General features: G+C 35.6%; 1 protein-coding gene and 1 pseudogene across 1 annotated transcript; one reads left to right on the top strand and one right to left on the bottom strand.

Annotated features, from left to right (window-relative positions):
• The first annotated feature begins 14280 nt into the window (after nucleotides 1–14280).
• On the top strand, nucleotides 14281–15232 carry LOC117905907 (disease resistance protein RUN1-like). The gene has a single exon (XM_034818776.1). It carries the CDS (start codon nucleotides 14400–14402, stop codon nucleotides 14892–14894), a length of 495 nt encoding a protein of 164 aa, XP_034674667.1. The 5' UTR covers nucleotides 14281–14399; the 3' UTR covers nucleotides 14895–15232.
• Nucleotides 15233–23139: 7907 nt separating this feature from the next.
• LOC117905602 lies at nucleotides 23140–24065 on the bottom strand (annotated as a pseudogene).
• Between the last annotated feature and the right edge of the window lie 1552 nt (nucleotides 24066–25617).

Genomic DNA, 25617 nt, shown 5'->3' with positions numbered 1-25617 from the left:
GGTTGAATAAAAAAAAGGTAAAATATTTGATTTTTTTCTATTTAGTTAAAAATAACTTGTTGATATTAACTAACGTTATTAAACTGAATTTATTGATAACAAGTTCACTTTAGTTAATATCAACAACATAGATAGAATTAAAAAAATAAAGAACTTATATATATATATATAATATGTTGATATTAACCAACATTATTAAACCGAATTTATTGATAACAAGTTCACTTTAGTTAATATCAACAACATAGATAGAATTAAAAAAAGAAAAACTTATATATATAAACTCCTCTAGCAAACCCAATGATTAAACCTAAATAATAATATTTTTAATATTTAAACTATATTCATATTTACTATTTGGTTTTAATTTTACCTTTTTACTTTATTTTATTATTAAGTCCCTATTTTTAAGTTTAATATGTTTTTTTTAAAAAAAAAAAATATTTTTCTCTTAATTTTTACATATTTATATCAAATGTTGGAAGATGTCTTTCTATATAATAGGATACGATTTTTATTTTTTTGTATAATTACCATATATTCCCCACCCTATGATGATTGCCCTATGGTTGACACATCATCTAATAAGAGAGCTTAACATGTTCTAGTCATTTTCATGCTAAAGAGGGGTCCACACGTTGCTGCCCACGCCTAAAAAGTCAAGCAAAAGTTGACTTCTAGCCTTGATTAGCTACCACCAGGTGTCCAACCTTGCCCCAAGGTTCATTCATCTTTCTTATCTTATGAATTGGTGTGAAAATAACCCTATATAAAGGGAGGAATGTTGATTGAAGAAGAGAGTAAAAATATGATGTAAAATAGAGTAGTGGATTTAGAAATGTAGGAATAAGGAGGAAGAATATACCGTCTTACTGTAATTCTTAATTTTTATTTATAAAGGACGTGTTTAGTTTTTAGAAAATGCAAGGGAAAGGGAAAAAAAATATTGTAGAAAGTTATTTTCCTTAGTTTGGGTGACATGAAAAATATGATGGAAAAAAGTATAAAGGAAAATACTAAAGAAAATATCGTAGTATTTTCCATACTACTTTCCTTAAAAATTAGTGAGGAAAACAAGATAGAGAAAAGGAAAAGTTGGAGGAAATTTTATCAAGCTCGCATTATCTTCTTCATCAAGTCTCCAATTCACCTAACTTCCTCTTTTATGGCTTCCCACCACCATCGACCCTTTCAATAGCCACCACCATTACTCCAACCACCTTCCAGTGCCTCCAAAAACCAACCCTCTTCTGATACACAAGTTCCTATGGATGAATTGCATTCTTCAAATATAGTCAATGTGTTCGAATCCATGTCTCTGTATTAGGTATGGATTGAATTCCTCTATCTTAACCTTACACCTTGATGTTTTGTAGATGTAGGCCTTCTCTTAATGAACCTTTTTTTCTTTTTCATTTTTGGAAATATAAGCACTTGACTTTTGTGGATATGGAAAATTTGATGCTACTATTTGTAATTGGATTTAAGTGTTTCTCTTGTGTTTGCATTTTTTAATTCTTGTGCTTCCATTTGATTTTAAATACAAGAATTTTAATTTTTCGTTTCATACTGCAAGACTTAAAAGCAACAATGAGGACAACATGTTTGAGGAATTACCTATAAGAGAATTAACAGACCAATGAAGCTATAGCTATAACCAAAGAAAAATTAACCTAGAAAGCCAAAAAAAAAAAAAAAAAAAAAAAAAGCCATGTAGAACAACTATAATAATAGTGTTGTGGATTGGGTATGAGAAAATTACAAAAAATGGAGCATTCTTGATGTGGTAGATTTGCAATTGAATGTGATTTTCAACCAAGAGCAAGATGTCCATTTTGTGTAGCCTTTTTTCTTATTTTAATGGGATTTGTCTTGTTATATCTTTTGATGTTAGCTTGGGCAGTGAAAAATTCACAAACTAAAACTATCAACTTGTCCTCTACCACTAGATAGTTTCTTTCTTAATAGAAATGTAGTAAGTATTATTAGAAAATACAATTTGGTTTTGGTGGTACAGTTTTTCCTCAATACTTTATTATCATGATAGAACTTGGTAAACGTCTCTTAGATCAATTCTGTGATGTTTACAAATTCCCTCTTAAAAATTCTAAACAACTTATCCAACTTTAGAAGTCTTCTTACTGAATTAATGCACAATCGATTACATATGTTTAGAGACTATTCTATTTTGTAGTAGCTCTCTATATTATTCTTACGAAATTTCCTTTCTTTTGGATGTCTTTTGTGCATGCATGTAGTTAATCCACTTGAAGCATTGTACTGAGAAAGTGCTTGAGATAAGCCTCTATATTGAGCTAATAAGTAATTCCATCAACTTCAAACTTGGTTACTTTCATTTGGCCCCCAAATCTTCAATTTGCATTGTTTAACAACCTAACTAGCCTGGGATAATAGTTCATAGGCAACCCCACTAGCAATTGTCTCAAATTATACTAGAAAAGGGTCTCCACAAACTATTTGTAAAGCTTCTCGACAACAAAACTTGTCATGCATGCGCCATTGGTTCTTTCTACTTGAATTACTCTATTTTTGTAGTGCAGTGAAACTAGAGATCAAACTAGTTTAAGTATTTGGCTTATGGAAGCTTCAACCTAGATCACTTACCAAAAGTGGACTGGCAAACAATCCCAAATAGTAGAGGAGTAGGACAAATATAATTGCTTGTGTAAGACCTCAGGCGCTACCAACTCTCCTAAAAGCAATTGCTTTTAGGAAAGACGCATACCCTAACCTTATAGTGCATTCACCCAAGCGCCCACAGCGAACACAAGGGGAATTGATGGACGCGGCCAACCCTTTGATCTGCCAACAATCTCCTCCCTCCCTCCCTTCCTCCCCCCCCCCCCCCCCCCAACTACACCCCTGGGGTTCGAACCCGTGACCTCGGCTCTGATACCACTTGTAGGTACTCAGGCGCTACCAACTCTCCTAAAAGAAATTGCTTTTAGGAAAGGCGCATACCCTAGCCTTATAGTGCATTCACCCAAGCACCCACGATGAACACAAGGGGAGTTGATGGACGCGGGCAACCCCCCGATCTGCCAACAGCTTGGATTTTGGAGTGTTGTGGAGAATCTTGGGACTTTGTGAGTCAAACAATGCTCATCCAAAGACAATTTAGCTAGGCTACAATTTGGTGTTGGAGGCTTAGAGCCTAACTCCTATGGCTTCATTACAAATTAAAAGTTGCTTATAGCATAAGCATAATCTAAAATTTAAAATCCTTGTACTTTGGGACTTAATAATAATGATAATATAATTTCAAGTCACAAGCACTTAATATGTTAATAATACTACTCATTGACTTACTCCTAACAAGCAAATAACTCATAGGTCTGCTCCTACACATTATTTTTTTTTCTTTTGAAAACTATTTGTTCCATTGTACTTTGAATCTTTTATGATCAAAGATTTAAAAACTTACAACATTCGTTAATTTAGCGATCGTATTATATTTTAAGTCTAAGAAATACAATTGTGAACCCGCATTTTTCATGTACATCCCTACTTGGCGATGAGATTTGTTTTTATTGTAAAAAAATGATTTTTTTTTTATTTTTAAGTTGGAGTCATCACTTATTTTTGTTTATTTTTAAAAGAAAAGAAAATAAGAAATAAAACCCTTGTGTAACTCCATTTTTAAAGGAAAGACATGTCGGCAAAAATCGAGTTTGAATCTAGAAGTTAGTTATCTATTGGGAGGTACCATAGTAGCACATTTTTAAGCCTTAAAAAGGTTTTTACTAAGCACATAAAAGGGAATTATGACAATTAATTAATTAATCATGGATACTGAAAAAAAGAATAATACAAGTACATGGAATAATGCAAAAACAAATTAATGAGTGAGGATCCTCTCTTGCTCTTCTTCAGGAACGCACTTCCTTATTATCTGATCTGCACAATACTTGAATAGAAACGACTCTTCCCAATAGTAGGAGTGAATTTTTGTAAAGAAGTGCTTCTTATCTTGTGCTTTCCACTCACTTGGAACTTTTCCTGTGACTAAGTAGTTCGCAATGTGAGCATACCAAGGAGCAACTTCCACCTACATGAGGAACTCCTCTGGAAAATCATCATTAATGGGCAAACCATGGGAATTATGTGCGATAGCTAGCCTTGAAAGGTGGTCTGCTACCATATTCTCCACTCATTTCTTGTCTTTGATCTGAAGATTGAACTCTTGAAGTAAGAGAATCCATCTAATCATCTTTGCTTTAGCATCTTGCTTAGTGAACAAATACTTCAAAGCAGAGTGATCAGTGAAAACCACAATGAAAGACCCCACCAAGTAAGCATGAAACTTATCCAAGGCAAAAACTATAGCTAACAATTCTTTCTCGGTAGTTGTGTAGTTTCTTTGAGCCTCATTCAATGTCTTGCTCGCATAGTAGATCACATAGGGTTTTCCATCTTCTCTTTGCCCAAGAATAGCTCCTATAGGAAAGTCACTGGCATCACACATTACCTCAAAGGGCAGTTGCCAGTTGGAAGCTCTCACTATTGGTGCGGCTGTTAGAAATAGCTTCAATTCTTCAAAACTCCTTTGGCATCTATCATCCTATATGAATTTAGCATCCTTCACCAATAGTTCACAAAGAGGCATTGCAAGCTTAGAGAAATCCTTGATAAACCTCCTATAGAACCCGACATGGCCAAGGAATTGTCTTACTTCTTTGACATTTGTTGGGGATGGCAACTTAACAATGAGTTCGACCTTTGCTTTGTCAACTTCAATGCCTTGCTTGGAGATGATGTGCCCAAGGACAATCCCTTGGTGTACCATGAAATGGCACTTTTCCCAGTTAAGCACTAAGTCTTTCTCAATGCATCGGTTCAGAACAACTTCTAGGTTGACCAAGCATTCATCAAATGCACTTCCATATATGGTGATATCATCCATAAAGACTTCCATAATATGCACCAGCATATCACTGAAAATGCTTAACATGCATCTTTGGAAAGTTATGGGTGCATTGCATAAGCAGAAAGGCATTCTCCTGTATGCATAGGTTCCAAATGGGCACGTGAAAGTGGTCTTCTCCTGGTCTTCAACATCAATTTCTATCTGAAAGTACCCAGAGTAGTCATCCAAGAAACAATAAAAATGATGCCCAGAAACCCTCTCAAGCACTTGATCAATAAAGGGTAATGGGAAATGGTCCTTCCTTGTCACCGCATTCAACCTCCTATAATCGATACACACCCTCCAACCTGTAGTGAGACGTGTAGAGACATTTTCTCTCTTATCATTTTGCACCATCGTGATCCTAGACTTCTTTGGCACAACTTGAGTAGGGCTCACCCATGGGCTATCTGATATGGGGTAAATAATACCGGCCTGAAGTAGCTTCAGAACTTCAACTCACACCACCTCTTGCATGTGAGGGTTGAACCTTCTCTAAGGTTGACGAACTAGCTTAGCTTCATCCTCCATGTAAATATGATGGGTGCAGACTAAAGAGCTGATCCATTTCAAATCAGAAATTTTCCACCCTATTGTCTTCTTACATCTTCTAAGGACTTCAAGTAAACAATCCTCCTGATGAATGGTAAGAGCTGAAGATATAACAATAGGGCACTTCTTGTCTTCTTCCAAGTATGCATACTTCAACTTTGTGGGTAGTGGCTTAAGAATAAGCTTTGGGGGCTCCTCCCTAGCAGCTCTTTGTGTCTCCTCCTCATTAAATAAGGGTAGAATTTCTTCTCTCCTCCTCCATGGGGGTAGGATAGCAAGCAAATATGAGGGTTTAGGTAACCCTTCATCAAGATCCCCAAAACTCTCAATCAAATCCTCTTGCATTCTCTAATCACAATGCTCCTCCACTAAAGTGTCAATCATGCACACTTCCTCCGGACCTTCTTCTTCTTCCGGATGGATATGCTTCTTGTACAAATGGAAGATGTTGAACTCTAATGTCATGCTACCAAACATGAGTTGCATGACTCCATTCCTACAATTGATGATTGCATTTGATGTAGCTAGGAATGGTCTTCCAAGTATGATAGGAACATAATTAGTTCCTTTGACAACCGGATCCGTATCAAGAACAACAAAATCCACTGGATAGTAGAATTTGTCAACTTGAACCAAGACATCTTCGATCATCTCTCTTGGAATCTTCACTGATCTATTTGCCAAAGATAGAGTGATGGATGTTGGCTTTAACTTTCCAAGTCCCAACTGCTTGTAGACAGAGTAGGGTAGCAAATTCACACTTGCTCCCAAGTCTAACAAAGCTTTCTCTACACAAGTCCCTCCAATACTCATTGAGATGGTAGGGCAGCCCGGATTTTTGTACTTCCCTGGCGACTTATACTGTATGATGGCACTCACTTGCTCAGTCAAGAAGACTTTCTTGTTCACATTCAACTCTCTTTATAGTGCACAAGTCCTTCAAGAATTTTGCATATATCGGCACTTGTTTGATCATGTCTAGGAAAGGGATATTGATCTTCACTTGCCTCAATACTTCAAAATTTTCTGATGCATTATTGGTTCCCTTTTTTCCATGCAAAGCTTAGGGGAAAGGTGGAGGCATGTGTTTCTTCATCATATCTTCCTTGATGACTATCCTCTTGGGTTCTTCATCCACACTAGAATCATGGTCATCTTTCTTTGTACTTTTCCCTTTTCTCTTTCCTTTCATTTCCTCACTCTTTTCTTTTTCTTCTACACTCTTTTCATCATGCTTTCGCTTGGATGTGGGCTGATCAACTTCTTTACCACTCCTCAAGGTGATAACTGCTTTGACTTCCCTTACCTTTGAAGATTCTCCCTCTTGAGCCTCCACTTCATGGATACCCTTGGGATTTTGATGAGGTTGAGAAGGAAACTTTCCTTTCTCTTGCACTGTGTTGAGGTTGGTAAGCCTTGAGATTGCTTATTGGACATTGTCTATTTTCTGAGATAGATCATTTTGCATTCCATCCATCATTTTGTTCAATGTACTCTCCACACTGTCAATTCTCTTATTCAATTGAGCATTGATGGACTTCTAATCTCCCACAAAGTCTCCCACAACCTTGCTAAGGTTCACAATTGCTTGTTTAAGATTCGAGGCTTGCTGAGGTGCTTGAGCAGGTTGCGTGTACTGAGGTGGCTTTGGTTTCCAAGAGAAATTTGGATGGTTCCTCCAATTTGAATTGTAGGTGTTGCCATATGAAGCATTGTTATTGGGCTTGAATTGACCAATAACATTTGCTTGATCACCAAACATCTCTCACTGCTGGAATGGTAGGACATTCCTCTACCAAGTTGCTCATAAGATTGACAAATGGAATAAGGCATAGCCTGTACTGATGTCTTAGAAATGGCTTGCACTTCTTGTACCTTCTTCATTTCTAGCTTTTCCAATCTCCTTGCCATAGCTGCAACCTTTGCCTTCATGTCAATTTCTTCATTCAAAACATACATCCCACCATCATAAAAATAGCTCACTAAGAGCCATGTGTCAAAGCCATGGTGAGGACAAGCATTAATAGCTTCCATGTACCTCTCCCAACACTCATAAAATTTCTTATTCTCTTTAGCTGAGAAGTTCGAAATTTGTCTTTTCAAACCATTGGTCTTATGAGTAGGGAAGAACTTCTTAAGAAAATCGGCTTGCAAATCAGTCCAAGTTCGGATACTCCTTGGCCTTAGAGAATTAAGCCAAATCTTGGCCTTATCCTTCAAGGTGAAAGGAAATAGCTTGAGCCTCATCAAGTCAATTGAAGCTCCTCCTTCTTGGAATGTATTACAAACCTCCTCGAATTCCTTAATATGCGAGTAGGGATTCTCACTTTCCATGCCATGGAAAGTAGGTAGGAGTGGCACAATGTGAGGTCAGATTATTAGTTGCTCAATGGGAGGCACTATGCATGACGGTGCACTCATACGAGGTGGATACATGCGGTCCCTCATGGATCGGTATGCATTGAAATTATTCTCTTGACCATGTTAGCTATTCTAATCTTCAGATGGAACATCCATGATGTTCAAGAATACTTCCAACTCAGCTTCTTGAGAAGTTTCAATCTTCACAAGTCTTCCCTCAATATCTCTTATCCAATAGGGCATGCACAACTAGATATCACTGAAACAAAAACAAAGAAAACAGAAGAAATACAATTCTAAGAAAAAGTTAAGGTTAGCTAAAAACTAAATAAAAGATAAGCTAGAATATAGACAAAGAAAGAGAATTAGTAAAAGAAAAAAAATCACCAACCTTGTGATGAAGATCACAAGTGTTCACCAAAAGTCATGTCAATGTACTTTGGCACCATCCCCGACAGCGGCGCCATTTGATTTGTCCCCATTGCAGTTGTGCCATTTGATTCTGGCCCAGACGGGTGTTATCAACAAAATTTATAAAACCTAAATCACCTTACACTAGGGTAGCGTAGCTAACATAGTATAACGGCTTTAGGATTGTCCATAGGGATGGGTTTTCATCGTACAATTGACTTTAGTGAAGGAAATAAAATGGTGCTTTTCCTTATGAAAATTAGCTTTTAAAGAAAATGGAATTGTGGTTGCAAAGATTGCTTTTAAGTTAACCAAAAATAATAACTGAAGTTAACTATAAAGAAAAGGTCTCTTGGAGCTTTAGGTCACTAGGATCGGGTTTCTTAGGCAAAGGGGGAGATTTTGGATCTTCTCCTCGTGTTGGGGACTATAACATAAAGGATGGTTATCTACCGAACCGGTTTAGTATTTAGAAATTAAGATTTGATCCAAAGGGTTCATGAAAAATGATAGTTGCTTCCCATTAATGGCTTCAAACACTAAAGACCCTCACCTTGAACCACCTTCCAATGGCTCGTAAATGATAACTAATAGACATCCATGGATCTAGCAATAAGCATCCATAGAATCCGAAAAGCTTACCAAGTATTGGCCATTCAAGGTGCTTTTAAGGGATTTAAAGCTAAACCTTGAAATAAAAACCATTAATGGTCAACAACTACTTTCATTTAAAGCAAGGACAACTCCCACCTTTACATTCAGGTCCTTCACCTAGCTTCCATCACTCCAAGAAACGTAAAACCTAGCCACTCATCCCCTGAGAAATCATCATCAGAGGTTGTTTGGATAGAAAGAAAAGTGAAAACAAAATGAGAAGAGAAGGCAGAGCAAAAACTCTATATATTTCTTCTTACTACGAGAATTTTTACAAGTGTTCAAATGAAAAAAACCATCTCTCTTCTCCCTCTGTCTTCTCCTCTATATATGATGTTACCTAAAAGATATATAAAAAGATATAAAAGAAAATATCTAGGTTGGTTACAAGGAGAAACTAGGAAATTACACAAAATATCTGAAGATAAAAATCTAACGGAGTCGGTGCACAGGAAGATTTCGCATACCATGCGAAATTTCGCATGGTGTGCTAAATTTCTTTGGTTGGCTCTTGTGGTTTCCCATGGTGTGCAAAATTTGCACAGCCATGCGAAATTGTCTTTCACTCAGTCTTGCTCTCAGTCCTACAACTACTCCTCCTCTTGATTTCGCATGCTATGCAAAATTTTCGCATAGCCATGCAAAAATGCTAACTGTTGGATTTTTTCCTCTGGTTTTCTTCCTTGCATCCCTGATTAGCTTGGCAAAGGGCTATGTAGTGCTCCAAAGCTCAGATTCTTCATGTATTTGAGCTTCAACTTGCATTGCCATGGATTTCACAAAATTCTCCCTCATTCTTAGCTTGTTTCAATGATCAAATAGTTACCAAAAACATCAAAACTTGTCAAAAACTAATTAGTAACCTTTGCTAGGTTCCTTAATGTGTCAATTGAGTTAAAAGGTATTAACTACTACTTAAAGTGTTTAAAACAGTTAGTTTCAAGCTATAAAAGAGTACTTTTTGAGTAGTAATCAGCATGCCACACCACTATACAAAGGGCAATGTCATCATTTCAACAAAAAAGGTCATATGATGGTAGCAAACCTTGTATAGTGGCATTTGTAGTTTGATTGGTGATAGACTAGGAGACTATTGATGCTTTTTGAAGCTTTCCATTACAATTTTCAGATTGACAAGAAGGAGAAATTTCTTTGAAAGGCAAAAAAGTTGGACATCTTAATTAATGAAATTCAAGAACAGAGATATGTACATGGTTCCAAATACACCTCGTGATGTGGGGAGTGTTGAACTTGATGCTAATAAAGGAAGTTAACATATTCTCTTTCAATCACTATTTTGTTTTCTTTTGTAGATAATTTGTTTTCTTTTATAGATAATTTTTTTCCTTTTATAAATAACGTATTGACTGTAAATTAGTTTTATTCTAGGTTATCATTTTAGGTAATTAGGAAAATTTCCAAATTTATATTCTTTGTACATGTATATATATATTCTTCATAATCAAAGGAAAAAAAAAACGCAATAATTTAGCTATCTCATTCTTTAATATGGCATCAGAGCATTCAAGCTTCTTGACCTGAAAACCCTCACCACCAGTTGTTTTTCCTTACCTCTTTTTCTTTGCCAAAGCTATCTAATGCTCCTCCCCATCATCATAGCCTCATGGCCACCTAAGATGCCACCACTTCTACAACTTCTACTCTCAATATTCACAACACCCACGAATCACACCAAATACTCATCTCAATAAATGTTTTTGCTCAAGCCCCACTTAAACTAACCACTACCAACTACATATCATAAAGGTTTCAATTCCAAACACTGTTTATTGGCTTTGACCTCCTTAGCTATATTGATAGAACCAAACCTTGTCCACCCACCACTCTCATTGCCAATGACACCGTAATACCCAACTCAACCTATTCTTCATGGCTTCGTCAAGATCAATTGATCCTAAATGAACTTATTGGCTTTGTTTCACCCACCATACTTCCATTCATTGCTTGTGCCACAACCTCTTGTGAAGCATAGATCATCTTCACCAATACCTATGTCAAACTATCACATGTCTACATTAAACAAGTCAACAACCACCTTAAGAATCACACCAGGGGTTTGCAAAGCATGACTGCCTTCCTACATACCATTAAAGCCCGTGCCGATGAACTTGCTCTCCTTGGTGCCCTAATGGATGAAGAGGATGCCATGGAGAAAATCTTTTATGGCCTTGTTGATGAATACAAAGAACTAGTTTATGTCGTTCAAGCACATGACACCCCAATTACATTTGATGAGCTCCATAAAAAGCTCTTAAATTTTAAAGCATCCTTTCATACTAAGCAACCCACATTAGATCACTTTCTTGCCCTTAAAATTGTAAGGTATAAGCCAAAATTTTCATTATATGCATATATTTATTACTCAATTATGAAGATGACATTCTGAATTGTTTTATTTAATCTAATATTAATTAATTAGTTTTTTTATAATCGTTACATATATTTTTTGAGTTTTAAATTATTAAACTTATTAATAAATTCAATACAAAGTTCACTTGATTTGAAATGTATTTTCTCAAATGAAAAAAAAATGGAATGACAATTCTGTATTTTACTTTATTTTTAAAAATTGTTTCTAAAGAATAATAACTAGGTATAATTTTTAATTTTTTTTTTAAATCATACACCGAAATAGATTGTTACTATTAAGCAGAAAAAACTCTCAAAATAAAAAAAAAAAAAAAAAATTTAAACCCTATGTATGAATATTATTGATAATAATTTTTTTTTTTCCATTTTCATTCCCATTTTTATAACATTAAAATGGAAACAAATTGTTATTCCAACTTTACATTCCTATATGCATCCAAACACAAGAATTGGAATCACCAAATTCATTCCTATTCAAGAGGAAATAAAAATGGAAACAAAATATTCATTATCATTCATCATTCTTATATACCAAACACACCCTAAGATGCATATGAAACCCATTTTTTATATATATATATATATATATATTTATCAATCTATACAATTTATTGTAGTTGGAAATAAAATTCAATTTTCTCATTTTGAGGAACTAGAGATGGTAATAATAGTTTTTTATATTTAAGATTCCTCTAAAGCTTTACCATTATATAATATGCAATTTAACTATTAGAAAATAATAATATATTTTCCTTTTTTCTTTTTCAAAAGTTGAAAAACATATTATTATTATTATTATTATTATTATCAATATTTTTTTCATTTGAGGTTTCTTAAAAGTTTGGATAAATTAAAAATCTAACCAGGACCAAGCCGGACTGTCGACCGAAGCCTGGTCTAGTTTGGCCTTTGAGTTGGAGTACACAATGAATTAGCCTTGAATCGGATAGACTAACAGTTGGACTAGTGAGTCAATGAACCAGTCTGTTGCATGGTTCAAAGTATCGACGAGTTGTATCCGCCTCAACCCCTTCCACGCCAAATCAGATACTCCATGCCATTTTAAGTAAAGACTCGGCCAAGAATCGATTAAACTCAGTTGATTTAGTTGAGATACTGAGTTAACTTGCGCAAATCATTCGAGTTACTAAATTTTTTTTGAGTTAAACTCAATACAAACACATGTCCTTCTAAATCATAGCAAAACAACACCCAAAATTGAGAAAAAAAAAAACACCAAAACAACAACCATAACTGATAAATTTTTTAAAAATAATGACTCTTCAAAGGAAAAAATTTTCATGAGAATCACGACCCATGATGAAGAAGATGACCCCAATGAAGTCATTGAAAAGTTTTTTAGTCCAAGCCGTGATTGTCTTTGAGGTGTATGAGAAGAGGAGGTGGAGGGCATTTCTTTGCTAGCCTCACCACAGGGTGGACTGCAACACCTTCGTGGACCCCTCCTCCTCCATTAGCGACGATCTTGGGTGTTGATCTCTTATCTCTCTACTTCATCTCCATAGTGTCGCCGACGTCGGCGTGGGAGTGGGTGTGGGTTGCAGAGGAAGCTCTCTTCTCTCTCTCTATTCATGGGTGGGTTGGCGGTGTTTGAGAATTGAAGATTTGAATGCAGGTCTCATGCACTATTTTATTGTTTTAAATGCCATTATCAACAATATATTTGTTGTTTTAAATGCTAGTATCAATAATATATATTATTTTATTGTTTCAATTTTTAAATGCTAATGTGTGGTAAAAATCATCACATTTTATTTTATTTTTTAATTTGAGTTTGGTAATTAAAGAGTTTTTGTTTTCAATTTCAATATTAAAAATTTATTGAACAATTTTAATTTTCATAATATTTTATTTTATTAATTTTTAAGTTTATTTTATTATAATAATTTGTTTTTAATATTTATAATTTTTATTTATCTTATTTTACATATCATCTGATATCAAGCTGAGATGTCAAGACTGATGTGTCTCAGGACCCTCCAAGTTAGTGACCACGACCATAACTTTGAACCATAGCCTGTCAGTTCTAGGTTAGCCTTCTTTTTTCATCAACTAAAAAGTTGGTTCATGGTGGAAGGTTAGTCCTTCACATACCAAGCCTAGCCCACCTAATGAGACCAAGAAAACAATTAGGAACCGAGGGTTTAAACCATGGACCTTTACATCATGTTTAGGCTATAACCACTTTGTTATTAATGATTATAATTTAAAAAATGCAAACTAAACTAAAATTAACATAATTATTTTAAATTTTTTAATATAACTAAATAATATAATATAAGTAAAATAAATTATGAATAAAAGAATGTTATTCTATTTAAATATATTTCTTTACATATGAATGCTATACAAATTTTATTTATAAAATTTAAAATATTAATACATTTACATTTATATTTATTCATGATTTAAGTTTGGTAATATCAAAGATGAAAAATAAGTTTTATAATTTTATAATTTATTTTTAATATATAATTTATATATTTATGATACCAATTTGACTGTGGGTTCAAACATTGGTTCGACTACATGAATCAAACCTTTTTTTATTTAATAGCTAGTTGGGTTCTAAAAACAGTGTTTCTAATTGATCTCTAAGCTTTTCTTAAGCAAAGCCCCTTTAACTATTTTTGAAATACCAAATGGACTCCTATTAATATAAATGAAGAGGTCCATGTGATAAACATGTAGACACTACAAGAAATTATCAAATGGATCCCTAGCTAGCATAGATGGAGAAGCTCATGTGATAAGCACGTAGACATGCACTACAAGAAATTATTAAAAAGTTGGACGTGAAGAACTTTCCCAACGATAAAGCTAAGCGGTCCAAACAAACTTATTTTGTAAATTATAAAAAGCTGGCCTTTTGATTCCGAAGTAGTCTGACCACTTTACTGAAAGTAGATCGAAACTTCAATGGCAGCACACAAGAAAATCACAAGAAACTTCTGGGCACATAGTGATTTGCTATTTGCATGTCAAGCCATACATAATTTTCTTCAGTTCAGTTTAGTCTTTATTCATTCTCTGACTCACTTATAATTCTGTCCCACAATTAAGCTATCAATTTTCCAATTTAATGGCTTCTTTATCTTCATCTTCATCTTCTACACATCAATGGAAGTACGACGTGTTCCTGAGTTTCAGAGGGGAAGACACCGGCAAAAGCTTCACTGACCATCTTCATAGAGCTCTGTGTCAAAGAGGAGTCAAGACTTTCATGGATGACAAGCTCAGTAGAGGGCAAGAGATCTCTCCAGCACTTGTAAAAGCAATCGAAGAGTCCAGATTCTCCGTCATCGTTTTCTCTGAAAATTATGCTTCTTCAACATGGTGTCTGGAGGAACTTGTCAAGATTATTGACTGCACCAAAGTGATGGGACATGCAGCTTTACCAGTTTTCTACAATGTGGATCCCTCTCATGTGAGGAAACAGACAGGGAGTTTTGCACAAGCATTTGCTAAGCATGAAGAGGTTTATAAGGAGCAGATGGAGAAAGTGATCAAGTGGAGAGTGGCTTTGACTGAAGCTGCCAATATTTCTGGATGGGATTCTCGAGATGGGTATTTTTAACTGCAATTTTTTTTTCCTTTGCCTTCTAGGTGTATGATGTAATGATGCTGAAACTTTAAAGCTTGCATAGCCATATAAAATTGGAAATCATAGGATGATCAATAGAGAGATTGATCCAAGATGATTGACTTAAACCCATGTATGGATTAAGTTGTATTTTGCTGCCTGTGACTGAATGATGTTTAGATGAACATGATCTCACATATGCAAGGAAATCTCTCCATGGCTGTGATCAAAATTATGAAGATGGAATAACTTGGATCCAATGCACCAACATATCGAGCTTTTCTCGACCCTCATCAAATTGTGATTTCAACCCACTTGACCATAATATCAATGACCCTTTCCCTCCTTTCTGCAGAAGGTGTTCGAAGCTACACATCGGTCGGTCCTTATCACATTGAGCAAGAATGTTATGACTACACTGTAAAACCTTTTACCTTATCTTGAGCATATTTGCCCTTAGTGTGCTTTATTCCATTGGTAAGTTGACCTTGGATTAGTGCTTTTTCATACTTTCCAATGACCCCTTGGCATGCTCTCTTTCATGCCTAAGTAGTGTGCCCCAACCCCACTGGATAGTCATGCTTTTAAAACCTTTTGGATGGTAATCCCTAATTTTTTCAACCATTTGGAAGAGAATTTTTGCCTGCCAATATGCTTAACTTGGAATTAGTAATCCTACTGTCAATCAATGCTATTGCAGTCTTAAACATGCGTCCACTGGCTTTCCTAGTATTTCCATCCTGACCACTTCTGAGAAGTTCCTCACGCAGACTACTAGGAAGTGCGGCTGATGCTTGCTATTATAATCTAGTTTGATTGTCTGTCTGTCTAGATAGCAATACAGTTCTCTCTCTCTCTCTCTCACACACACACTTACACTAGAAAAAATCTGAGATATAAGCTTGCCATATGACTTTTAAGTTGCCAAAAACAAGACTAAATCACTGATGATTTATCTAATTTTTCTTTTGTTTTTTTAATGGATCCTTGAATTCATTAAATGATTGGTTTTTTTTTTCCTCAAAATTTGCAAGCATGAATCTATACTTACTGACGAACTTGTCACAGATATATCTAATAAATTGATTGGTACATCCTTGAGCTATGCTGAAGGGCTGGTTGGAATGGATTCCCACATAAAGGCAATGGATTCACCCTTGTGTATTGGGTTGGATAATGTTCGAAGTGTAGGAAGTTGGGGCATGGGTGGCATAGGTAAGATAACTATTGCTAGAGCTATTTATGAGCAAATTTACACTCAATTTGAAGGTTGTTGTTTTCTTGCAAATGTTAGAGAAGGATCACAAAAACGTGGTCTGGATAATTTACAAGTGGAACTTCTCTCAAATACATTGAAGGATGGAAATCTAAATGTAGGAATTTCCAATACAAGAATCAATTTTGTAAAGGATAGACTCCACTCTAAGAAGGTTCTTATTGTTCTTGATGATGTGGATAACTTGGAACAGTTAGAATATTTAGCAGGCAACCATGATTGGTTTGGTTTAGAAAGTAGAATTATTATAACTAGCAGAGAAAAACATTTGCTTGTTACACATAGAGTCAACGCAATTTATAAAGTTAGGGGATTAGAGGATAGTGAAGCTTTTCAACTCTTTCATTAGTATGCCTTTAAACATAACCACCCTGGAGAAGATTATATGCAGCTATGCTATGATGTAATACATTATAGTAAGGGTCTTCCCTTAGCTCTTAAAGTCTTGGGTGCTTTTTTGTATAGCAAGAGCATACTTGAATGGAAAAGTGAATTGGACAAACTAAAAAGAATTCCCAACATGGAAACTTAGAATGTGCTTAAAATGGGTTTTGATGGATTAGAGGACAAAGAGAGATATATTTCTCGATATTACATGCTTTTGTAAATTGGAGGACAAAGATTTTATCACAGAAATACTAGAGAGTTGTGGTTTCTTTCCGGATAATGGAATAAGGGTTCTCATTGATAAGTCACTCATAATTGTTTCAGATAATAAGTTGTGCATGCATGATTTGTTACAAGAAATGGTTTGGAAAATTGTTTGGCAAGAATCTCTTAAATATCCCAGAATACACAGCAGACTGTGGATTCATGAAGATGTCAGTGATGCATTAACTAGAAACACAGTAAGACCTAAATACATGAACTTTGTGTGAGTGTGTGTGTTCCCTTTTTGTATATGATTTGTTCCCAATTGGTGTCTCAGCTGATTCATGTCCTCTCAATAGTCCCTGATAGTGGTGCCATTTGATTCGTGTCCAGCTGGTGTCCCTTGATTGTGGTCCTCAGAAGGGAGTAATCAATAAAATTTATAACCTATTACACCATGTACTAGGATAGCCTTAGCTAGCATAGCATAGTGGCTCTAGGGTCGTTCACTGGGATGAGTTTTCACTCCATAATTGATATTAATCCAAAGATGAATTGGTGTCTTTTCATTTCAAGGTTAGCTTTAAAAGAAAACATAAAGATGTTTAAATGAAAAAGGTTTGGTTTTAAACTAACCAAAAATAGTAACTGATTTTACTTACAAAGAAAAGTGTTTCTTGGAGTTTAGATCACTAGGCTCAGATTCCTTGTACAAAAAGGAGAGTTCCGGTCACTTGTTTCTTTTCCTCGCATTAGAGAATTAACATATAGTTAATTCTCTAACCGGTGTGGTACAGATGCTTCCCTTTAATGGGTTCAAACACTAAATCCCTCTCACTGATGCACCTTGCAATGGCTCATGCCTCTCACCTAGCATTTGCCATTCAAGGTGATCTTTAACCTTGGATTACCCGTCAAAAGCTCGCAAGAGATAACTAATGGATGTCTCCGTGGAGTCCAAAAGCTTACCAAGTGTTGGCTATTCTAGAAAATCCTACCTTCAAACCACCTCCCAAAGGCTCGCAAGAGATAAACAAGTGCATCTCAATGGATGAAGATCACTTGCCTTACCAAATGTTGGCCCAGGTGATTTAAAGGCGTTTTAAATTAACTAAAAAGATAAAAACCATTAACGGGTTACACTTTCTCTTCATTAAACACTAAAACAACAAAACTTCCAATTTATGCATATGGAAACTTACCCGGCTTTCTTCCCTCCAAGAGACGAAGAGCCTAGCCTCTCATCCTCTGAGGAAAAATCCTCAGAGTTTGATTGGCTAGAAAGAAAACTAATGAGAAAACAAATATATATATGAAAAGCAAAGCAAGTGCTCTGTATTTTACTTCCTTCCAAAACTGTACAAAGGATTCGTCTCAAGAACAAGCTCTCTCGAGATATATATATAAGAGGTTATTCACCCCTTTGTTCTTACTTAAAGACTAAGGAATCCTATGATAGGTGGGTTACAAGGAGACTTTGGGGATTTACACAACAAATATCTAAAGCAAAATATCCCAAAATATCTCAAAATGTCGGTCGGAAATATCTCAAGATGTCGGTCAAAAATATCAGGAAGCTTCAGGATAACATCGCGGCACTGTATACTGAGAGAAAAACTCTCCGGGTAAGCGCTGTCAGAGGATCCGGATGTAAAATGTCGGTGCACAGAATTCCGGATGTGAAATGTCGGCGCACGGAATGTCCTCCTCTCCCATCCAGCTGTGGGATATCCGGATGAGGTGGAATGCCAACCGGATAGAATTCTTCCCCGTGTGCAAGGTGTAGGGACCCTTCTCCTGGATGACACGGAGAGCGCAAGGTTATCCGGATCAACTCCATCCGGATTCCCCAAGAGGACATGTGGCGTGCTCCCCTATCCGGACTCCCTCTGGGAGAAGCACACGACACTCGTGATCATCACATCCGGACGATAGCATATCCTATCCGGATATGTTTGTCTAGATCATTATTCCGCTGCCATCCTGTCCGGACATCTTTTACTCCTTGCATTTCGGATTTGCTTATGGCAAAGGACTTCAAAGCTTCGGCTCTACATGTTTCTGAGCTTTCCATTGCTTTGCCATGGATTCCAAAGAACTCTCCTCAATCTCTGATTGCTTTGGTGATCAAAAAGCTATCAAAACACCAAAACTTAACACAATTTGATTAGAATTGATTACAAGGGTCCTTGACATGTTAATTGGGTTAAAAGGTGATAACTACTACTCAAAAGTGTTTAAAAGAGTTAATTACAAGCTATGAAATAACACTTTTTGAGTAGTAATCAATATATATAAGCTCTAGGTGAAGATGAAGTTTGGATAATTTCAACTCATTTGAGAAACTCACATATATGTACAATTTTAATAAGGTATTGCATATTTATGCAAAGACAGATATAAAGTTGGGGGAATTATTTGATTTGAATCCTTTGCTAACTTTTCCCTGAGTTTCTGCCTTAGTAGATGCATTTTCTTCTATCTTCATACTTGCTTCCTTGAACATTGCCTAAAAAAAAAGAAAACAAGTCATTAGTTTGATGCTTTCTATGCTTTTCCTTTTAGAATTTTGTGATTTTTATTTCCAATTCATACTCTGTTCCTGGTTAATTGCAGGGGATTGAAGTAGTTGAAGGCATAGTCCTTGACTTGTCCGCATCAAAGGAACTACACTTCAGTTTTGATGCCTTCACGAAGTGAACAAATTAAGATTACTCAATCTATAACGTGCGGCTATGTGGAAGCTTTGAATATTTTTCTTGGAAAGAGTTATGTGTTGATTCTGATGCTTGCACGAGGATGAATAAACTCAATCAATTCAAAGACTGTAAATTACTTCTTTCTAGAGACTTCAAATTTCTATCGAACAACTTAAGATGTCTATATTGGCATGGATAGCCTCTGAAATCCCTCCCATTAAATTTTCATCCTAAGCAGCTTGTCGAGATAAATATGAGTTACAGTCAAGTTGAACAACTTTGGAAAGGATTCAAGGTATATGATTATAATCTTTGCAAGTTTCATCTTTCACTTTAAATGAATTATAATCATTTTTTCTGTTTTGTTTTTGACAGATGTATCAACAATTGAAATTCGTTAAACTTAGCTACTCCCAACACCTAATTGAAACCCCAAACTTCTCCAGGGCCCCAAACCTTAGGAGACTAATTCTTGAAGGTTGCACAAGTTTGTCCTAGGTTCACCAATCCATTGGAGATCTAAACAAGCTTGTTTTCCTTAATTTAGAAGGTTGCAAGAATCTTAAGAGTTTTCTAAGAAGCATTTGTATGGAATCTCTTGAAATTCTTATACTCTTCGGGTGCTCGAAACTCAAGAAGTTTCCAGAGGTCCAAGGGTGCATGAAACATTCATCAGAGCTTTCCTTGAAGGGCACTACAATAAAAGGTTACCCTTGTCGATTGAATATCTGGCTGGACTTGTTCTATTAAATATGAGGAACTGTTAAAACCTTGAGTCATTACCAAGTTGTATTTATAAGTTGAGATCCCTTGAAATTCTTATTCTCTCAGATTGCTTAAAACTTAAAGAGCTTCAAGAAGTCTTGGAAAATAGGGGGAGTTTGTTTAAACTTTTCTTAGATGGAACTGCTATAAAAGAGCTACCTTCATCAATCCAACATTTAAGTGGACTTGTTCTGTTGAATCTAAGAGAATGCAAAGCCTTGCAATTCTTCCAGATAGAATTTGTAAGTTGAAATCTCTTCAAACTCTTATTCTATTTGGTTGCTCAAAACTAGACAATTTGCCAGAGGGTTTGGGGAGTGTACAAGGTTTAGAGAAGCTCGAAGCAGTAAGAACTACTATAAAAGAGTTGCCACCCTCTATTTCTCTTTTGGAAAACCTTGAAGTATTATCATTCAAGGGATGTAAAGGACTAGAATCCAAGCTAAGGAATTCACTCATCTCTTTCCAGTTGTTGCCCACAGAAATTCCTTGCTTTGGGGGTTTGCAACTGTGTGGACCCGTATTTTTCACTTGCGTTCCCACTCAATTGGCAAGACTCATTTTTATTGATGACAAATTAGTTTTGGAAAAGTTGGAGTCGCCACTTATTTTATTTTATTTTAAAAGAAAAAAAAACAAGAAACAAAACCCTAAAGAAGTGACTTCATAGTTTTGGAAAAGCAAGTTTTGAAAAACTCGAGTCTTGATCTGGGGATCAGGTTACCTATTGGAAAGGTACCTCTAAGAGGTAGCACCCCTCTAAGCCCTAAAGAGGTCTCTATTGACTAAGTCGAGGGAAAAGTGGAAATTAATCAATTGATTGAAGGTACCTAGGTAGGCTAAGGTGATTTTAGAACTAGCATGCCAAAAAGAAATCAAATCACAATCGCAAAGGAAGGTTAGGATGTGTACTTGGATTGCTTCTCAAGCGCTATCATAAGACATTAAAGTTAGGATAGAAATATAGCATACGACATGTATTTAATAAGAGCAAATTGAATAGACATCTAGGGAACCAAGGATGGAATCAAACATAAATAAAGCTCACAGCAACATGCATGTTCATAAAATTCTGAAAAGTAAGTGATAGAGAGCATAATTGGACAGTATACATAATTTATAAGATTCCTCCAAAAATGTTAGAGTGGTTAGGACAAGTATAAATTATATAACATATTCATTACGTCTAATATACAGTACCAAATCCAAAATTGAGGTAAGTCAAATGACCCCAAAAATAAATAACAAATTCAGACAACGTACAAGATCATCAACATGCAATTAGTAAAGGGAGAATCACAAAACAATTTCTAAAAAATGTCTTAGAGTGGAATTTAATCACAAAAAATTTCAGGAAACAACACCTACACATCTAGAACAACATACCAAAAACCGAACACTCATTCAAAGGACAGATTGCAGTAAGGACACCCTAAAAGTTCTACAAAGTCTAGATTAGGTAAAAAAAAAAAAAAGTGAAACTAATAAGATAAAATCATACAAAAAAAATCACACACATCGTTTAAAGTATCTATATCACAGGAAAAATAAATCCAAGGTCGGATAATACTCAAAAATATTTTTAAAACACTTCAACTAATCAGATGTCCAAATTCCATCACGTACAGTAGGTATGACTTTGAAAAATCATATCTCCCTCTAAAATGCATATTTTTTAATATTTTATATGTCTAAGATCAATTTCAAGAAGTTTAAAATTAAGAAAAAATATTGAATCAAATTTAAAAAGTCATCTGTTATTTTATTTTTACAAAAATATTTTTGGTGTTTAGAACTGGGTGAAAATAGAACCCCCCTAAAGACTCATTTGTATCTTCTATTCTAGAATTACTTTCTAACTCAAACGAAATTTTAAATTCAAGTTCAAGAAGTGAGGAAAATCATAAAAGTTTCAGAATTTTTTTAAAAATATTATGAAGTTGTTAAAACGAATTTTAAAGCTAAAGGGTTAGTGGTTGAGTGAAAACGAGCAACAAGGAAGAGTTTTGAAAGATTTTCTTATGTAGGGGTTCCATCAAGTCCCCATTCAATTTTCATAAGTTTTACCTGTATATCCCCATTATTTTCGGAGCACAAGTCCAAAACTATGTGAATAAAAATCATTAAAAAAAAAAAAACCAACAAAGGAGAAATGCAACTTAAATGAAATGAGTTGCATAATTTTAATAGAAACTGTGTTCTTTGCCTAAAGCTAGAATGAATGTTTTCTAAAACCTTTTATTGGTGATTTAAATGCTTTTGGCAATGACTTTTAGGGAAGTGAAAAAAAAAGAACCCAATGATTTGTTAAATCCTAATCAATAGACACAAAATAGAGATTTGATTTCTAACTTAAGAGGATTTTGAAAATAAGAGAAAAGCTAAATTGCAAGTATGTATCAAAGATATATTTTACTCAACTCAAAATGTCAATTTAATAAAAAAAAAACATTTTCTAAAAGAAAATTCAAACTCAAGAATTCCCTAAGGTGCCTACAAAATAAGTATCAAAGATAAAGAGAACTAACTATTCAATCAAATATAACAACCCATATAACACTCAAATATAACACAATTCTAACTTATCGAAATAAAATAAAGAATCCAAACAAAAATTAAACAAATATCAAGCTTTATACAACTATCATGATGAACCAAAACCAAAACAAAGTTTCAAGCTTCTCCAATCTAAATCAAAGAATCAAACTAAAACAAAAGCAAAAAGAACAATAAAAGAAAAGAAAATAAACGTTTTCGAACTAATATGAGAATCAAAACTAAATCAAAACAAAGATCATAACTTTTTTTTTTTGTCTAAAACGATGAATCGAAGCTTAATTAACAAAATTCCAATTTTTCAATTTGTAAAACCAAAACTCAAAACCTTTACTTACCTCCTCTCCTTGAATCAAACAGCCGCGGCGTCCCTGGCCTTCCTTTGCATTGCAGGCTGTGTGTACAGCTGTGGAGGGCGAGGAGGTCGTTTCTCCTTCTCTAAGTTAGAGGCTTGGGACTGTTGCTCCGACTGGAACATAGAAGATCGACTTTGAAGTGCATCCTTGTTTAAAAGTATGCTTCTGATTATCCTTCCACTACCTTCACGTCTCTGATTCTGCTTGGGAGCATTTGCACCAAGTATATTCTTTACTGGAGATGTTACATTCTGCTGCCGTAAATGATGAGAAATTTCTCTCTCTTTTCCTTTCAGGAGGAGGACTTTCTTCTTCCCAGCATCAACAGCTCCAGAAACTCCACTTTCCTCTTCCAATGCTTCAGCTCCACCTCCAGCAGCTAGATTAACAGACTTATCAGACAGCAGCTGGTCATCTCGCTTTGGAACCAGAATGAACGTTGACTTGTCTTTTGCACTTGTGTTCTTTGCAGTATCCCGTAAAACATACCCCGTTTTGATGAGCCCAGAATTGGATTTCCAGATGATGACCCACTGGCTCTTCTGCTTAGTTTTCCATTAGATAATGATCTCCGGGATACACCCTTGGCAGCTCTTTTCTGACGGACAAAATCCATTAGAGGCATAACTATAGGAGTGTCCTTCACAGCACCAGCTCGTTCTGCTTCTCTTCTCTCCAATTGTATTTCTGCACTGGGAAGATTCTCAAAAGGCTTCGCAAGAAGTTCAAGGAACTCCAGCTCTAGAATAGGACTGTCGCTGCTGGCTGTTTTTCCCGGGACGAAACTTGACCAAGGTGTAGCGCCCCTTGAAGACGGTATCGATTTGTTCCAAAAACGCGGCCTCCGAAATCATCGGCCGCAAGTGCCGGACCATGACCTTGGTTCGATCCAACGGACCCTTCATGTGCGAAATTCCCAACCCAGAACCCCTATCAGAATTGACCAAAACCAGGCGACACTTCGCAGATTCGATGCCCCAAACGGTAGAAAGAACTCCTAGAAATCACATCTTTTTAGCCATCGATCAAGGTGGGTTCGGTGCCCCACCTTCGAATTCGATCCACAATCGACATGCATGCGGAAGCTAGACAGAGAAAATCAAACCAACGTAGAGAGAGAACAAAAGGGCCTTTGTGTTTCACTTATACGGTGGTGTGGTGTGGTGTTGAGACTTGGAGAGTTGAGAGAGCCTCTTTCTCTCTCCATTCTTATGCCGGTTGTCTACCCTTTTCCCTATTCTTATGTCTTTATTTATGTGGCAGCCCACTCCTTCTATGGCTGCATGAGGATCCCCAAAATTCCACTTAGTACAGCCAGCCTGTAGAGATCCTTTTATGGGAAGTGGGGATCTTCTATGGCAGCCTCTCCCTCATTCAATATTCTGCTTCCATTTTGAATGCATGTGGATATGGGAAGTGCATTACTTGGAGATTCCTCAAGGATGCAGCCCGTGTCTTGTTTGTTAAGTGATCAAATCCTAATGCGAAAGTAAAAAAAAAAAAAATAAGGGGCGTAGAAATCATGCAATAGTAATTAAAAAATAAAATTAGGAATAAAATTGGAAATTGCACAATCACATGCATATATAGGAGAATCAAAATATTAATTCATGCAAATTTAAATAAATAAACAAAAATATGAATACAAGTACCAAACGCATGCAATCAAAAGAAATGAAATGCCAATCTAATGCAATTGATAATAATGAAAATCGAAACATCAAACTCACATGATTAAGTATCAAAAGACCATTTCATGCAATCAAAAGTAAAAAATAGGCCAATACTCACCGAAACCTAAAGAACCAAGCAATCAAGAAATCAAACCTAAACAAGTGTCCAAGTGACCTATTATGAAAAAAGTGTCCAAGTGACCTAGGGTGAATGTGTGCAAGTTGGAAGGTGTTTATGATGTTTAGGACAATGTCTAAATGACCTAAAGTGATCAGAATATTGTCTAAGTGACCTAAACATGCCTAAATGTGCTATCCTAAAAGTGCACCTAAAAGCTATTCTAAAAAGGAAGGAAAAACCTAAGTCTAAATTAGGGCTGATAAGAGTCACAATGAGGTTAGATAAATCTCTCAACCAAAGTCTCAAAGGTGACTTAGAAAAGATAAGCTACATGAGTAGTAATGGGCCACCAGAGAATTGTTGTAAAGTACTGAACAAACACCTAATAATACATGTGCTAGGAGGACAAAATAGAGGGTACATCTACAAACTGCATTCTTTCTTTGGTTTAAGATCCCTAAGAAAGTTAAATCTAAGTGATTGCAACATATTGGAAGGAGCAATTCCCAATTACTTTAGTTCTTTGTGCTCATTGGAATATTTAGATCTGAGCAGAACAGTTTTGTTACTCTACCTGCAAGCCTCAATCAACTTTCACAGCTCAAAGGCTTTAGGTTGGGTTATTGCAAGAGGCTTCAATTATTACCAGAGCTTCCATCAAGTATAGAAGAAATAGATGC

Source organism: Vitis riparia, chromosome 18 (assembly GCF_004353265.1).
Source record: "Vitis riparia cultivar Riparia Gloire de Montpellier isolate 1030 chromosome 18, EGFV_Vit.rip_1.0, whole genome shotgun sequence".
Classification (NCBI taxonomy): Eukaryota; Viridiplantae; Streptophyta; class Magnoliopsida; order Vitales; family Vitaceae; genus Vitis; species Vitis riparia.
Note: the sequence above shows the minus strand (reverse complement) of the source record. Positions and strands in the feature narration are given on the sequence as shown.

Bases quoted from the DNA above. Each gene is read 5' to 3' on its own strand.
- LOC117905907 (XM_034818776.1), top strand. From the start codon at position 14,400: ATGGCTTCTTTATCTTCATCTTCATCTTCTACACATCAATGGAAGTAC.